We start from the raw sequence: 17567 nt of genomic DNA, 5'->3' as shown, positions 1-17567 counted from the left end.
CAGCAGCCACTAATTGGATAAACTAATCTTTAATTAATCGATAATTTGTTGGCGTCTGTGGTGCAAAGTATAAAATGGCCAACACTTGATTGAATGGAAATTGGGTGGTAATTACGTGATTAGAAAGGGGAGTGCAGTCCATCGTCTAATTGATTTTGAATAATCAAATCTAATGTGGGCCATTGGGCCTAGACTCTGAGACTCTAAGCAGAAACCTTACCTTGGTCTAGTTTCATTCTTGCTTTCTTTCTGGATCTGCTCGTCACCTTCTTCTTGGACTGCATCTGTTTGCCTTAGAAAGCGAAATATTTAGCACCGAAATTCCGCCTAGGCACGCGAAGGACTCACATAGTTCCCGTTTGATGTGGGCCAACTCCCTAGCATTGAGCACCTTCACTCTGGCTGGCTTATGGCTTCGACGCTTTTTGAACTTCTCAATCCTATTGGCCAACTTTCCTGGTGCCTGACTCCCAGCCCTATCGCCCATAACCTCTTTCTGGCAGCTGAGTTCATCGGAATTGTGATTTGGAACGGCGTTTTTGTATCCCTCAGACCGTGGGCACTTAATAACCCTGCTCTCCGACCTACTGCAGGTTTCTCTAGATCGAAGCCGTTCGAAAAGCTGGCGGACCAACCTCCTCACTTCCTCCCGGAGCTCGGCCGAAACCAGGGAAGAGGCAGGGTTCTTGCTACCAATCGCATTATCACTCTCATCGTCCCGGCTGCTAAGGTGATACTTATTGGATTTCGCTTCCGCTTCGTCCTGGCACGACTTGGGACCTGCGATTGGGAACTGGATGATTGATACGCTTCCACAACACCACCACCCCCACTCCTTGAAAGTTCCAATCATTTTGAGCATTAAAGCAAAATATTTACAAAATATCTCATAGGTAAATAGTCCCCGGGTCGTGTTCCCCAATCGCCGCACTCACCTCCAGTCTCCAGTTGCTTTTGGTGCTGGTCCGACTTTTGGCCGCCTTTCGTCTCGTCGTCCTGCGCTGAGGACGCGTAGCCTCTGTGCTGCTGCATCTCATGTCCTGGTCGTAGGTGCTGCAAGGAGAGGAGCAGGAGATTATTTGCAAATTAACATTCATGACTCCATTTCGCGATATTGATTGCGGCTTAAATTGCCTAAGGGGCGTGTGACTGACAAGGAGTACTCGGCAGATAAGACCCATAAAGCAAAATTATAAGCCGACACCATCTTTAAGATTAAATCGGAAGACGCCCGGGCGGCTCCTTTTTCCACCAAGTGTCTTTTTCAGAGTTTCCCTCTGCTGTGCGTAAAATTTAATGGGCTTTAGGTAAAAAGAACTAACCGAATACGCTTTAAAAAAATTTGTTCTAACGAGCAGAGCGAAAAATGGCAACAGTGCGTATGATTGATGCATTAAAAAATATAAATCATACGCACCGTTGGATTATCACAACTTTAAAATTTCATGTCATGTTGAAATTAAAATTAAAGAATTTAATCCTAGTTGTATGAGGACTGGTTCCTTTTTTTTCTCTCTGACTAGCTCTCCCTTTTTTACATTTCAGTCTGGAGCTCCTTGCATGTTTTAGCCCAACCTAATTAAGTTAAAATGCTCCCCAGTGGAATCACGTGCTCCCCATAAAGACAGCCAGAAACGACAACGTTCTCGCACTCGGAACGGAGTTCTGTCAAAAAGAGCCGGAACGGAAATGGAAAATAGGATGCGTAAACACAGTTATTGTTAAGGCACACCCGGATACCCACATAGTGTATGTGTGGATGTGGGGTCTTAACCCACAATTCGGTCTCCGATTTCCACCTTTTTCCGACTCGTTTTTTTTTTTGGCAGGCAATCTCCTCTTCCACCTACACTGCGTATGAGTAATCACACACGCAGGCACACAGGGGAGGGCACAAATGGGCCAAGGAAATCGAAACTGTAACCGTTTACCTTGTTACATCTCCGACAAGGACTGGAGGGGAGTTTAAAGTGCCAAAATTGTCAAAAATGTCATATTTGAAGGTGATAAGAATGCGAGAAGAATTTTAAGCAGCAGACCCTTGTTGAAATCGAGAGAATTCAAGGCGGTTGTAGGATGAATGAATATTTGAAAGGCGTGAAGCTGGAAACCAATTGTTTAGCCTACTATTGTGTAAAATATATCAATATGTGTTTAATGTTTAAACTCAAAACCACCCTCTCTCTTTAAGCCCGAAACCAACATTGCATGATTTTAGGCGCAGCATATGCTTGCATGAATACGCTTAGATACTTTGTGGGAGTTGTGGTCTGACTCATGTGGCAGGCACGTGTGGGGCGCCTCTTTCAACTTCCAGTGATTGGATTTCGCGCTCGACTCCAATCAAGCGCTTCAATAATTCAATAGGCGGGTCCGCCCCGTAAACCGAATGAAAAATGTAGCAAGCTCGCATCCTGCCCCCGAGTAATTGAAATTTAAATGGCAAATAAATTTTCTAGTCCCGCCCAAGCGAACCATATATCAAATTTTGTTTTCTGGCTTTGCCGCAAAAACTTTTCGTGATTTGTTGCTGCGCATTATTGATGGACTCTGGACGCCTGACAATGCGATATGACATTTCTGACAACTACTAGGACACTTGGCCTACGAAGCTCCTCCACAATACGAAGCCACAATCCGCAGACGTCGCACAAATCGAGTTTCTGCCGGGCAGGCCAAAGTTATGGCCCTCGACGAGCTGTCAGCCAGCATCAAATGTTAAAAAGTTGCCCCAGAGCCATTTGCACCGAAGCAAATGAAACATTAGGCGGAGCATAAATTTAACAAGCTCCGACAGTCCGAAGCCCGCCAAGCACAACATCTCCGCGTTAGCCCAAGAGTATGCCACACTCTGCGCTGCCCTAACTTTTTACGATCGTCAAAATAAATTGAAATCGCAGCCAAACTCGGCTCGGCTCAGCTACGCTTAGCCCTACTTGGCTCAGCTTTTCCCGGAGATGAAAATGAAAATGTAATTTCATAAATTACACCTGCTGTTTTCCCGCTGTCAGATAATTCGGAAGTTGCGGCCAAGGGGACTGCCGCAACTCGAGTCGAATCACTTTAAGTTAATTTGTGTTGTGGGGCAGATTTAAGATGAAGAGGAGCAGATACTCCAAGCCAGGGGACAGGAGACAGTAGCATGCTAGCATCAGCAGCCTTGGACTTTGGCGGCGACATGTTGCAGCAATTGCCTCTTAATGAGGCCGACAATGTGGCCACGTGCTCAGCATAGGACTAGGTTAAAAAAAAGCACAGGACTACACTGGGAAAATAATGCTGGTAAAGGACACTCTAGCCTAGTTTAAAAGGCTACAAATAAATAATTATAAACCCTATTTTAGTTATAATCTAATGAGAAACTTATTTTGTTTTGTTGCCTAATTTGCTGATCAAAACGCACTGCATTTTTATTTTTAGAAACTTTTAATCCAAGTGTGTCGGAAACTGAAACCCCAACTCATATAGGGCTAAAACGACAAAGGCAGCCACTTGGAATAGTTCAGAGTAGGGGCCGGGAAGGGGCCTTAACAATAAACAAAAGCGAGCCGAGTGGATGTCACTTGGTTGCCCAAATCTGTTACGTCGGAAGATCGCAAACCAACCAGGAACCGCCTCACATTGAAGATACGAAATAAAATTACACAGTTTCTCGAAATTTGCATAATATTTTCATTACTCTCAACTTTTTAAGACGCCCTTTGAATGCCTCGAATTACTTTTCATATATATCTGAAGCCATGTCGGGCCATTTAAAGAGTGTAAAAAGTTTGGCAAACTTTGCTGTAATATTCCAAATTGATTGAAATTAAATTTTAAGAACTCTGTTCGGGGAACTCTGTTCATGCAAGCTGAAAAGTTCTGACACTGGGGAGTCGGTGTTTGCAGCAGAAGGACTGAGAAGTCCTCGTCTGCTACTCCTTTGTTCTGGCCAACAAAGTCGCGTGTCAAGTGTTGCATTCCTGGGCAGAAAGCCAGGCGAGACAGGGCACAAAGCATATTGTTCTTAGGCGCGTTTGATTGTCTCTGAATGAGCTCGTTAAGCCCAGGCAAATAGAATAATGAATCCCGTCAACGTGCCGTCAATTTGTCAGCCTCCAGGACGAATGCAATTCGAGTTCCGCGGCGCTCTCATATTTTATGGGCAGGTCGTAAACGGCAGGGAGTCCTGGCGCGGAACTGCAAAGCAATTTATTATTTAGCCGTTGCGGCCGATGGCAGTGTATCATAAAAGTAATACGAGTGAGATTAGCAGAACGTCGTCCAAGGATCGAAGCGCGGACAGGATGAGATGGAGAGCACGAGCATGGCAGCGGGCGGCTGAAGCCACGTCAATAAATTTCTATAAATATATTAAAAGGAAAGAGAGCCAATAAATTAGACACATGCTCGACGGGCAGGGAATGTTTTTTGTGGGTGCTTTTGTTCATTGTCGGACAGAGAATATATTTGCCAGAAGCGCTTTCTGCAAGTAAATATTTGGCCGAGCGGAGGAAGATTGGTAAACACGGGGAGCACCAACACAGACTGACACGCGGGACTATCAAAAATCAGCAGATACAGAGAGAGAAAAGCCGAAAGAGACTAGCCAGACAGACTAAAATTAGTGGTGCGCCGCGTATCTATTGATATATGCTCGCACAGATAAAAGATACACACCGCACCGAGCACACAAAATGGAAATAGACATTTTTCACTTCTTGGAAAGAGCTTCTGCCAGAAATTTGTCGCCATTGCCATAATTCTGAGACAGCCGACGAGGGGCCATTGCCGACATATTGGCTAACTGGCTTCAGCATGTCAGTAAAAATTTCCAGACGCAAGTGCGGATAATGAAATGCGGCTGGCTAGAGAAAAGTTTGGCTATTTACCCAAACACTCATGGCGTTAGCTGGTCTTGGGTCATTTCATTTCTGAAGTCCCCCTCCGCTCCCAGAAGAGTTGGCCAGAAAGTGTGTGAGGGAGTTTATAAGCCCATTTGTAAGCGTTTTACTTCGGTTTAAATGCATGTTATGGGAATTGCTTAGCTTTTCTGGGGAAATTTCATTCAAATTGCGTATACGTAATGCCTCGAATACGAATGCGTGTGCATAACTCTGGCCCGGGGCTTTGTTTGTTTATTCAGCCAATTTCGGTAATGGAAATTCGCTTCAAGATAATAAATGAATTGCACCTCCTTAATTGGTTCAATTAGACGGTGTGGGTGAGAAGCAACACACGTCAGTCACGCAGTTAATTAATAATGTGGCAGTAATAGAAGATTCAGGTTAATTAAGCTTTAATTGTAATTGCAAAAGGGATGCCCTGGCAAGGAAGGAGGGAAGGCGTATTCCCCCAAGGCCTGCTCGATCCGTTCTCATTCTCAACTTTTTCCGAGTTGCATTGGCCCGAAGGCGTCCCTGCGAAATTCAATTAGAAGCATTCCATATTCATAGAGTCGTCTGTGGCCCCAGGGTGATGGACTGCCATCGGTAAATAATGCACACGAGCGATGGACAGGTAGGCTGGCGCAGACTGGAACTGGAAGCTGCAACAAATTGGGCCAATAAACCCACAGCCCTCCTACAAAGCAGCCCATAAACTCGTATGTCGAGCATCCAAAATCGGGCGTTTGTAGTGCGAGGAGGTCGGGAGGACCATAAAAACCAACTCAGTAATTGCATTACTCACTCAAAATAATGGCTCATTAGCTCGGGGCCAATGTACGAATACGAGCAGCAATGCTGGAAGCTCCTCGGCTCTAATTAGAGTCCGTCAGACTCTGGATGGAGCAGCAGGAAGCGGAGCCTTTGAGTTTCTTTGCCCAAAAGATTGTATTTTATTCTACAAAGTTTACATTTCCTCCGAGGAGACGGGAAAATGCAGCTGCCAACGTCTAAGAAAGCCTCTCCAAAATTTGTTCCTTTACAGTCTACCCAGAAAGGGCGGTGAGCTGCTCTGAAATGCAAAGTAGGAGCGAGTACGTGTGCGCCTTCTGCGAAAACATCTCGGCCATGTGCATGAGCAATTTTCAGAACTCGGCCTTGGCCAAGTAATTTTAATTTTAATACAATTAACACTAGCGAGGGGCGATAAGGCAGGAGGCCGACCGCGGACACGCCCCAATGCCTATCAGAAGAGGCCCGAGGCCACATCCCATTCTAATAAGTCGCCGACAAAAAGGGCCTGAAAGGAAAACCACGTGTTGAGAGGTCCATTGACTGTGAACCGCATGAGCCACGAGTCCTTTTTACGAGAAAACTGAACTGAGAAATGGGGTAATAAAAAAATACGCTCTTTTTTAACAACCAAAATATTTTTATGCTAGAGAATTTCTACAAAAAACGACAAGTAAGCGAGTAATTTTTGTGTTATTTCTAAATATGCCACAACATCGCCAGCGGCTGCATTTCCAAGCTTGAACATTCCCCGAGTTTCTGGTTACAAGCTCGTGCTCTTGAGCTCCTATATCCAGAGGTATTATATGGCTAAGTGGATATCTGGCCAGCCCCTTCCAGGAGCGGAGCGAAAAAGTAAATTTATGTAGCTCATTTTTGAGGCTAGCTAGCTCGCTGGGCCTGGGGAGCGCAACTAAATTTGCATATAATAGGAGAATCGGCGCCTCGAACAGGCTGAGGACGAAAACAAGCGCCGAACAGGGAGCAGCTGACACTCGATTCTGGCCGGGGCGCTTGGGAGCTTGGGACCACAACTCTCCCCGAGAGCCCAGGACATGGCCTGAATTAGTAACGAACCTTTTATGCGGTTCACTCTTGGCAGGCTACCTCGGCCCGTCTTTGTTTAGCCCTTGAAGTGTCTAGAAATTTATTCAGAGATTGGCCCTCGGATGGAGTTCTGTGAGTGGCGAAGACCGCAAATATTTGCTAAATAAATTAGGAGCCACTCTCTTGGTGCACCCTTGGCGCGGCGAGTCTTCTCCTCCCTGTTTGTCGAACGAATTATGAACGTTTTTAAGTCAATACTTTGAATTTAAAATCAGTGCACAGATAAGAGGTGCCCGAGTGGCTCTCCCCAGCCGACAGCATTGAAATACTTTGTGGGGCAGTTCAATGGCAGTCTAGTGCCTTGCCCCCCGAACGCATTACATTTAATTGATCCGATTCCATAAATAAGGCAAACAATTCATTTGTGCTGACTGCTGGTCGTGTGGCCCGTCACATCGAGTGGGTTGTGCGTGGAAAGTGGAGCATTTGTATGCGAGTTCATACAAATTCATTGAGCGAGTGGCGATAAGCGCTGGTATCGGAGGAGCGCCACCGGCTGATAGCGACAGGAAAGGGGTAGAGTGTGCCCTGTTGGCGCTCCCCTGGCGCTACAGCTCAACCTGCTCTGAAATAGTTTCGGGGATTAGATTACAAGGGTGGGAATTCGGAGGGGCGCCTCGGATAGATAGAGGGGCGCCTGCGACCACTTGTATCTACGAGGGGCAGGGACACATGCAGCCCGGCTTGCCGCAGAGTCATTAGATAAACATCAAAGCGAACATTGAAACCGACAAGTTGCGGGGTCAGAGGGCGGCAGGTATGTGGCGTGTAGGGCGGCGCCCTTGCCACACCAGAAGTCAAGTGCAGAGCCACGGCCGGGACACGCAAAGGCTAACTTGGCAAACTTATATTACCATTTGCTACCAGGCCCAGAGATGCCGGGAGATAAACATAAATGTGGCTACACTGCGATTAAAGCGTGGGGCTTATTATATTTACTCGCTGAGTCGGCCTAAATGGGTCAATGGCTTGGCAAAGGGAATTAGTAAACTGAGAGCAGAGAGCTTAGTATTAATTATTCTAATTAATAATCTACTGAATGATGTTTGATCTTTAAACGGAACAGAAACAGTATTTTGAATGCCTTATTTAAAGTAAATATAATAATTATAACAATTTATTTTTATTAAATATGTTTGTTGTATTACTTTTATTAATTTTAACATTTAGAAGAATAAGATTATTTATATTTTATTTATTTTCTGAACGAAGATTAATTCCTACATTATTTTTAGTTTTAGGGCGAGGTTATCAACCAGAACGTTTACAAGCTGGAGTTTGTTTGTTATTTTATACTTTATTAGTATCTTTACATATATTAAATATTTGTTATTTAAGTACACTATTGTGTTTTTCCCCAGTGTAGGTTTAATGTATGGCCACAAGATATTCATCCTTATAGCTATTTGTCGGCTGCATCATGTTACGACCAAGTTATGCTGGCAATTTCCAAGGCATAACTTTAAGGTTTGCTGATGAAGCGGCAGTGACAGGCCTAATGAGGTCCCACTAGTTTGCAGCACACGATGGCATTAATTACGCGTATAATCAGGACCTCTCCTCGCCCCTTCCGATAGCGCAGATCCATGCCAGCTACTTGCCATGCATATTTGTATGCAAATACTTCTGCAGCGTCTGGTTCTGGCGGGGAAATTTGCTTTTCGGTTCGCCCTGATAGCTAAGCAAAGATTCCCCAGCTCTGATAAATGTGCGAAAACGTGCACAAGTTTGCAAGGAAAGCCCTGCGGAGAAGGATAACGGCGTGGCGTGGCTCCCACAACATGCAGATTTTCTGCGGCTCGAATGTTTGTGCTCGGGTTAAGCCGAATGCTTCGAGGCGACTTTAAGGCGGCAGCTCAGAAAAGTTACTGATCAAACAATAGTTAATAGTACAATAGTAGTTAAGAGGTAGATTAAAAAAGTTTGGCAGTAGCCGCCCTCCCATACCCTTGCCGGGGAACTGCGGCTGGGAACTAGAACTGAAAAGTTGCAAACGCGGTTGGGCTTATGATTTAGACCAAAGGATGTCACTGGGATAAGAGGTAAAATTATAATGCAGAATAGGGGCAGAAAGTCAGGTGATTCAGAGCACTGGGAGAAGCCAAGCACAAAGATTCTAGTTTAATCGGATTTAATAGACTCGGTTAGTTGCATTTAAGAGTCAAGGTTGTTTACTTTGAAGCTCCAGCCAGTAGATTAAAATTTTATCTAGAAAACTACACTACCTGCAAGTCCCGAGAAGACTGTGGAAAGTGTAGCGGATAAGCGGAAACTTGCACAGCAGAAAAGTGAATTTTAAGTCTCCCTTACTAAGCCTGATTTAATGAGCAGCTTTGGAGCAGTTCCATTTCGCATGAACCCAATGACCATAAGCTCTGGCTTAAAGCCGCTGACCTTTCGATGCATTATGTACGACCTGGCCGGGCTTACCCGGGTGGCTATGATGAATTCCATTTGCATAAATATCGCGTTGTTTTTGTTTGCTCGCACACATAGAGCCGGTTGCAGAGCCCCAATCATTGCACTCGCACATTTAATCAAATATCAATTGATCCCCCGCCCGTGCAAAACCCAAAAACAATTTAATTTTTACAGATGTGGGCGGAATAATAGTAACTCTCATAAACACTACTAAACAAATATAAATAATAAAACAGTGTAATATGAACTAAATATAAATAAAATTTATTTATTCAAATGATTTCTTATTTTTTTTTCATATTCTGCAAACATAAAATGATTCAAATGATAAACGAGTGTTGCTTAAATAAATTTAAACATTCGTCCTGCCACAGGACCATGTTCGGTAGTTACAGGAGCGTGCCACACCCCGGAATGCTTTGGGCGGAGGAAACAGGAATAAAGCAAAACAAATGGCAGCTCGATGCACAAAAACCCGAATTCGGGGCCAAGCCAACAATCCCATTGAAAAGGAAATGCTGGAAAAAGGATTTTGGCTCCACGAGGGGAGCCGAATAGGGGGGGAGCCTGTACGTTCTACTTTGTTTCTATGAGAGTGTGTCTGTGCGGCAGACCAAATGGCGCCAATAAAAGTTTCTGTGCTTCGGAAAAACAAAAAAGAGATGCCTCCCGAAATGGCACGCAACCCTGACTCTATTTTGCAACTTTTTCGCAAGGCTTGAACTTGCAGGGAAAAAACCGAGTCCTGGCAATTGGAGTGACTAGCGTTTCAGGCGCACAGACTGTGACACGTTAAGATGCCAAAATAGACCCGAATCCGGGTCAAGTAACAGTCTTAGCTTTTGACTTATGTGTGTTTAGCTTGACAATCGATGGTGTTGCTTTTGTCCCCAATCAGGCGGGAGAGACAACAAATTCAAAGACATTCTGGCAAACAACCTGATAAAATGCAAACAATCTCGTCACGAATCTCCGCCCTCCAATTCTCCCTCCGCTATCACCACCCGCTCTCCGGGCAAGTACTCGTAAAAAGCTCGAAGGCAACCCGGCGCTGTGGCACTTGAGCCGAGTAAATAGCGGCGTGTTTAATCATTCCCTATGCAAATCGAGTTTGTCAAAAGAGCAATATAAATATAAATACAGATAAAAATTAGAAAGAATATACATCGTCATAGCTGAAAGTCTGCGTCATAAAACTTAGCTGGCGAGATAGGAACTCAAGCAGAGTATGAGTAATGACACTTTTCAAAAGAAACTGCAAGTTCTAACCTTTTTGAAGCTTTTATGATTACACTTTTATGTAAACATTAGACTGTTACGACGCAGCACCTTCTAAAATAACAACTCCTAGAGAATCTTTTAGTTTTTATATTATTTTTATGAGCTATTTGTTGCCAGTGACTAATTTCCAACAATTAACAAGCTCAGCTGATAAGAGAATCTCGCGGGGCATCATTAAAATGATTCATCTAATTAATAAAATCAATGACCTGGTCTCGAGAGCCCTGAAATGCCCGAGACAAGTGCTAATAGGGATCTCAAATATCCGATTCCCAACACCAACAAAAACAACAACAGAAGAATAGAAAACTTCAACAAACACTCATCTATCAGAGCCCCCTAACCACCCCGCCCATCCATCATGTCATGTGATGATAAACATTTCTGACAGCTGTTTTTGTTATTTCTTGCCCTTTTTGGCGGAGATGCGCAGGTGCCAAGTTCAGCGGACGGAGCTGGAAGCTCCACTCCAAGCCGAGCCGAGCCGGGAGAGCCAGTGCACGGAACTCGAAATGAAGTGGGGAGCGGGCTGGAAGAGCTTGTAATCAGGCTAGCCATATGTGCTTTTTAAATTCCACATATGTACGTATATACGAAGCATGTATCTTTGTTTATTTGTGCTTGTATTTTTGGACTGGTTCTTTGCATAAATTTTAATAATTCGGAACATCCAAACTGTGCCCACACCATCGGAATCGGACAAGACACAGCAAACATGTTGGCATTTCGCCGAATGTAAGACCTTCTATATGTATATGCTCGGAAACAACTGCGGTGGAAATGGAATAGCTTGCCAACTTTAATTGGACTGTCGGAGGGGATAGTTGGGTTTTAATTAAAAACGAAAAAGTGCATTCAAAATTTGTTGTTTATTTGTAGTTTCAGCTTTGCATTTAAGCCCATTGTTTTAATCGAAAAAGTCGAAACCCTATTATCTTCCCCGCAAGTGTGCGACACGCCTTTATACTCGCATGTGAATAACAAGTGCGTGTATTTTTTTATAGATTCCGATACCACGATGACAGCTGCTCCCCCGGAGCGCGACTTGCTGGGCGCCCAATACTTATAGTACATACAGTAATGTATTTATAGGACTCACCAGGGCAAAGGTCGTGACAGGAGCCAGGCGCAGGGCGAGGAGGTTGCGACTGCGAGGAGCGGTCGAAGGACGCAGGAGCAGCCGGAAGGCGCTGACCGCGGCAGCCTTGTTTCTGGACATTCTGGATTGGCACTTGGATTGTCGGAAACGGGTTCTAGGACTCTACAGAACACTACAGCACTGGGCACTCTCACTGCAACAAGAATATCTCTGCCCTTTTTCTCTTTTTTTTTCGATCACAGCAACGTGGCCAGGTTATGAATCACAAGAACACTGCTCCGGGAGGGTTTCGGATATTAATCGGATATTCCGCCAACCTGGGCCCAACTTGGTCGTGGATACACTTGCAACTGTTGTTGTTGTTATTTCTTGTAAAAATACTTTGTGGAAAAAAAAAGAAATAGAATAGCCTAGACTAACTAATCACGATTATTAAATTTTGGGAGAGTTCCCGCGAACCAATTTTGAATTCGCGACGGATATTTAAGCGACGTTTTTTCATTCTCGGATTTGGAGTGTCTTGGATCAAAGAACGCGATATGGAAGGATAATTATTACGCCAATATTATCACAATAATTTTGACTTTTACAGCACATGTTTAGTGTAGTTTTTTTTTTTCAATTTTTTGACGTACAAACCCAGGCGAGTTGTGCGTGGAAATTCTTCTAAAAATAGAGGATTATATATTTTTTTCCTCTGTACAAAATGCAACAAGCCGGGAAGCAACAACAACAACAACAAAGTCACAGAGTAGCAACAACAACGAGCGGGCGCCAAAAAGGTGGAAAAATGGGAGACGAAAGTAGAGAGAATTACCGGTTTTTTCTGCGGCTCTTACTTTTTATTTTATTATTTTGTTTTTTTGATACGCGGCACGGCGATTAGCACCAGAAATCCTACATATGTATATAAATAACAGATGTATTTCTCGTGTGAGAATAAATAAATAATTAGGCGGCTTTTAATTTAAGCTTTCGTCTCTTCTTACGCTAGCGCTCTCTCTTTCTTGGCGTTGTTTGCGCCCCCGAATAGGGCTTTATTCTATTTTATGCCGGCTATTGTAACACGCGATATGGCAATTGCTATAGCAGTACCTGTTAGCACGTGCCTATATTATATAGACACTTTCATATTACATTTTATTCTATGTTTGATTGAAACCGGCGCGCTATTAATAAATTGTTCCTTTACAAGAAGTGTCTAGAACGAATGGAAATTAACTTTCGCAACTTACACCCACTATTTTATAACTGAATATGAATTTAATTTTTTTATAATTATTTTTAAAACAAAACAAACACACAAATAGCGCGGGTCGAGCTCTGCGGGTGGAAAAAACGTCCGACGCACACCAGATTCGACTCACTGTTTTCGACTGTTGGAGCCCTGTACGACTCAGCTACCCCCATTTTTGGCCCACCGCCAGGGCAGCCAATTTAGACTTTTTCAGTGAAAAAAAGGCCAAAAACAGCTACCATTTAAAAATCTGGTCTATCTTTGATTTAGATATATAAATAAATTTGGAAGAGGCTTATTCGGGATTCAAAGAAACTGGACAGATCACAATACCTGCTTGTATTAGAATTATAGCGTTATTTTAAAAGGCTTTTTTCGCAGAAACCTATGTCACCAGTAAATTTCTAATAAAATGGCTAACAAGGTAGCGCTGTTGCACCGGGCCCCCTGTGGAGTAACATGGAAACATCGATAACTCCCAACTTAAGATTGCTAGCTATCGATATGGTAGAATATATGAACATTATATGTTTGGAAAAGTAAAGTGCCACCTATTGGAAGGGCAACATTTCTTGAATACAAGATTGAAAGGTAGGTGTCGCTTACTGAACATGCTAGCGCCACCTGTGGGAATTTCTAGTTTTCACCTCTTAGGAAATAACTTGAATTAACCGCCACCTAGGGTTAAGAACGCGCAATAATTTTAAAAAACTTTAAATTTAAAAACTTTCAGGCCGAGCTTCAAAAACCTGGCCATATTTTTTATATCTTTTCGACGTTTTGCAACACGGTTTTTTTAAATTTCCAGCACTTTTTTTTTCAAATTTCCATTTGAAATGTCATGAATAATGGCGGGAAAACTTTTAAAGACACTACCGTAGCTCCGACAAGCACGGATGGATTGGATCCCTGAGGGCAGCCTCTAGTTACTGGAACATTCACAGTTCCAGAACTGCTTCGGATCTTTGCTCTTCTGTCTGAGAAGATGCTCTGCCACAAGCACCTTGCAAAAAACTGGAAACAGGCATATCCCACGGTACGTCGAGGGTTCGCACCTATCCTTGTTGGGCCTCTTAAGTAGCGCCACTACACGTGGACACTTCCACTCTCGGGGGAAGTAACCCGACTGGATGCATCGGTAATATAGCGCCGTTAGATACTGAGGTATGGCGAGCCACACTGCTTTGCAGATAGTACCATTGATGCCGTCCATGCCGGGAGAGCGACGGTTTTTCAACCTGGCGACACATGCACCAACCTCTACTTCAAATCGGTTCATCGGACTCCGCAACTGGGAAAAAGTTACGGAGGAGCACACGCGCACAGTCACCCCAATCGGTGTCCAGCTCGCCATCAACGCGGAGGCACTCAATCTCCGTGCACTTTCTGCGTCCTCGGCAGATCTTGTAGACGCGCCCCAGGGATCGTGAGCGTTTTCTCCCACGAAGCGTCTCCAGGTGTCCTCCTGGAGAATTGTTAAGCGCGCAGCCCCTCAAAGGCGGGTGGTTGTGGCCCAAAGGCGGCCGGTGGTGGCAGCGCCGGAACTGGTGGTGTCAGCGACGGCGCGCCACCTTTGAAAAAGGCTAAACGCGTTTACCGCGCGAAATATCAACACGAATGGAAGCAGGTGACCCATTTAGACGCCAGTGGGAAATTGTGGAAAAACGACCCACTGCAGTGCCCACTATGCTTCATGGAGTGTGGGACCCACAGAAATTATTCTGCACACTTCTCAAAGTGTGGAAGGAAGGACACGTTATACAAGGCAGTTGGGGAGATGGCACATTTACGGCAGCGGTGGAAGTTGCAAAAAAATGAACGGAGGGCCTTGGAGGATACGGCGGAGGATTTGTATCAAGTCTCGGAGGAGATGCTCGATCACATTTTGGGTAAGTTAGAAAAACATATAATTAATGAAATTTATATTAATATGCAATTTTTTCTCAACAGATTAGACTGATATTAATCAGGTCTCCTGTGTCTCCTGTGGCGCTGTAATTTTAAATATTTTTAATATAATTTTAAATGTTAATGTAATTTTAAATATTTTTAATAAATTATTAACAGAAAAATGTTAATTAATGACGTTAATTGTTTGGATAGAATTGCAAAAAAACCTTTTTTTAATTTAAGTGCAGTTTTCCACATTTGATTTTCAAATACGCCTCGTTTTAATTGCGTATTTAGTATTTAAGTTGAATCATTAAACTATATTTAAATTAAAACTGGAACAGCTTTTGGCTGTCACTGCGCCGGCCAATTTACTTTTTAGGCGCGAATTTTCTATTAAATTGAACACTTCTTCTACGCTATCCTTAATGGCGACGGACCCCAATTTCCCTATCCCACTCGACATCTGAAAATAAGAATATTTATTTTAATAAATTAATTTGGTTTGTGTACATATTACACTTACAGCTTTTAAATCTAATATTTGCAAGTGTCCATTTAAATTGGACGCCGCAATGGCAAACATTTTCCACCCATGGAAACTTTCAGGAGCATTCTGTAAAATAAAAATGTTATTATTATTTATTATATTATTATTGTATTATTGCTTACTTGAATGTGTTTCAGATGAAATTCATCGAAAACGATGAAAAATGGTTCATCACCTTCGACTATGAAGTTCAGGTTCTACCCATATTCACCTTCCCTTTCTCCAATTCCAAATTTCGTTTATCCATCCAAAATTTGAATGCGTGGGAGAAATTATCCTTTTCGAACATCTTTAAATTGTATACGAACTCCATGGCGGGTAAATTGTAAATAAAGAATCAGCTGTTCAAGAGTAAGAGATGGCTGCTGGAGCTTTTGAGGTCCCGTTAGAAAGCTCGCTCGAAATGCACATGGAAACGGATGGAAATGAAATTGCATTTCCACACCGAATTTCAATTTGACGTCCACCGATATTAATATTCAAAATGTTCAAAAATTATGGACAAATTACAAATGTGGTAAGTCAAAAAAAAAAAATTGTGTGCGTGGAGTCCCTACGCGCGAAAGAAGTGAAACTTCTTAGCGATATTCCAAAAAATGCATATTATTTCGTATAAAAGAATAAGAAAAAGAATTTTCGACACATACGCATAGGCACTAATATTAGTCTAGGCAGCTGCTACGTGTATCGCCATAGCAGCGCATGCGCCTGGCGATACCTTACTCTCATTCACTCTCTCTCTCTCTCTCGCACTCTATCTTTCTCTTTTCCTCTTCTCCTTCCGAGTTGCGTTAAGCGTTCAACGCTATTCCCCCTCCACTGGAGCGTTAAACGTTTAACGCAACATTTTCCGGCGTCGTATAAGAAGTTTCACTTCAATAAGTAGTATATAAGTCGGAACGGCCGGGATCGGTCGACTATATCCTATAGCTGCCATATAACTGATTGATCGGAAATGCCATAACTTCGTTGTTTTTTAAGTTAGAGGGTTGGGACTTTCCACACATGTTATATTTGACCAAAATATCTTGTGTACAAAATTTCGTAAGGATCGGCCGACTATATCCTATAGCTGTCATAGAACGATCCAAATTAGCATAACTTTGGTGTTTTTTAAGTTAGAAAGATGGGATTTGGTAGATTCTATTTTGGGAAAAACAATCTGATTTGTCGAATTTCATAAGGATCGGCCAACTATATCCTATAGCTGCCATATAACTGATTGATCGGAAATGCTATAACTTCGTTGTTTTTCAAGTTAGAAGGCTGGGAGTTTCAATGGGGGTTCCTCTTTGGGAAAAACAATCTGATCTGCCAATTTTCATAAGGATCGGCCGACTATATACGATCCGCTATATATCTAATAGCGGACTAATATATATATCACCTAGCGGACTGCGACTGAACTGCAAGGGTATATAAACTTCGGCTCCGCCCGAAGTTAGCTTTCCTTTCTTGTTTTATTAATTATTATATTTTAATTTCTAAAAATCTTATTTTAGAAAATGATTGTGAAAAAAACAATAATTCAGCGGGTAGCCCCTCAAAGGCGGGTGATTGTGGCCCATAGAAGACGGCCAGTGGTGGCAGAGCCGGAGCCGGAGCTGTCATCGCCGGAGCCGGTGTTGGCAGCACCAGTTCCGGTGTTGGCAGCACCGGATATAAAAAAAATGAATGATATAAATATAGAAAAAAATGGATGGAATTAAGAGAGAAGGATAATATAAATGAAGACGGAACGTATTCCGAGGTTCAATTTTAAATTCCTCGTTTGTAAGTTGAAAGGATATAAAGGAATCTACAACCTTAAAATAATATATATATTATTTGTTATGCAATTTTAGATGCTCATCGCCTCCGCCGTCTTGGCCTGAGCTTCCGCCGCCGCCACCTACAGCCAGCCTAAGTGGTCAAGAGCGCCGCTGACATCCAGCCCGAGGGCAAATACCCCTACAACTCCACCGGTGGCTTCTCCTCGTACTCTGCTGAGGGTGAGCTCTTGCAGATCTAGTATCTGGCTGACGCCAACGGGAACCCACTTAAAAAAAACGCGCCTATCATTCTACCTCAAAGGTGGTGCGAAAAAGAGTGATTTTATATTATCAAAGCATTAGGAATAGGAATGGCAATTTAAGGTGGCCTTAATTCTAAACTACTTTTGATCTACTTGTTAAAATTGTTAAATTGTCTCAATGCACCGGTTTTAAATTTTCAGAAACAGACAAAAAGAAAGTATATGAATAAGATTTATTTAAAAATTAATAATATGAATAATATATATGTATATAAATAATATGAAATATAATAAAATTAATAATATATGTT

The 17567-nt window shown here is 42.9% G+C and overlaps 1 protein-coding gene and 1 long non-coding RNA gene across 15 annotated transcripts in view; one reads left to right on the top strand and one right to left on the bottom strand.

Moving 5' to 3' along the window:
• LOC6506183 (calcium uniporter protein, mitochondrial) overlaps positions 1-12976 on the bottom strand; it is a 41228-nt gene extending 28252 nt beyond the window's left edge. For 2 of the 14 annotated variants that reach the window (XM_014909165.3, XM_014909171.3), the window contains exons 1-2: positions 349-527; positions 221-284 (exon numbers count right to left, since the gene is read on the bottom strand). In XM_014909165.3, coding sequence (XP_014764651.1) covers positions 221-284; positions 349-384 — 100 coding nt within the window. In that variant the 5' untranslated portion in view covers positions 385-527. Of the gene's footprint in view, positions 1-220; positions 293-348; positions 781-935; positions 1054-11565; positions 12280-12382; positions 12399-12800 lie in introns of those variants that run through there. The other 12 variants (XM_044714893.1, XM_032454816.2, XM_044714894.1 and 9 more) reach the window with 12 other exon arrangements.
• A 2688-nt stretch (positions 12977-15664) lies between these two features.
• On the top strand, positions 15665-17567 carry LOC123257075. The gene is made up of 3 exons (XR_006507010.1): positions 15665-15759; positions 16745-17015; positions 17087-17567. It is a non-coding gene; the product is annotated as an uncharacterized LOC123257075 (long non-coding RNA).

This window comes from Drosophila ananassae, chromosome 2R (genome assembly GCF_017639315.1).
Source record: "Drosophila ananassae strain 14024-0371.13 chromosome 2R, ASM1763931v2, whole genome shotgun sequence".
Taxonomy (NCBI): Eukaryota; Metazoa; Arthropoda; class Insecta; order Diptera; family Drosophilidae; genus Drosophila; species Drosophila ananassae.
This window is presented reverse-complemented; position numbering and strand designations above follow the sequence as displayed.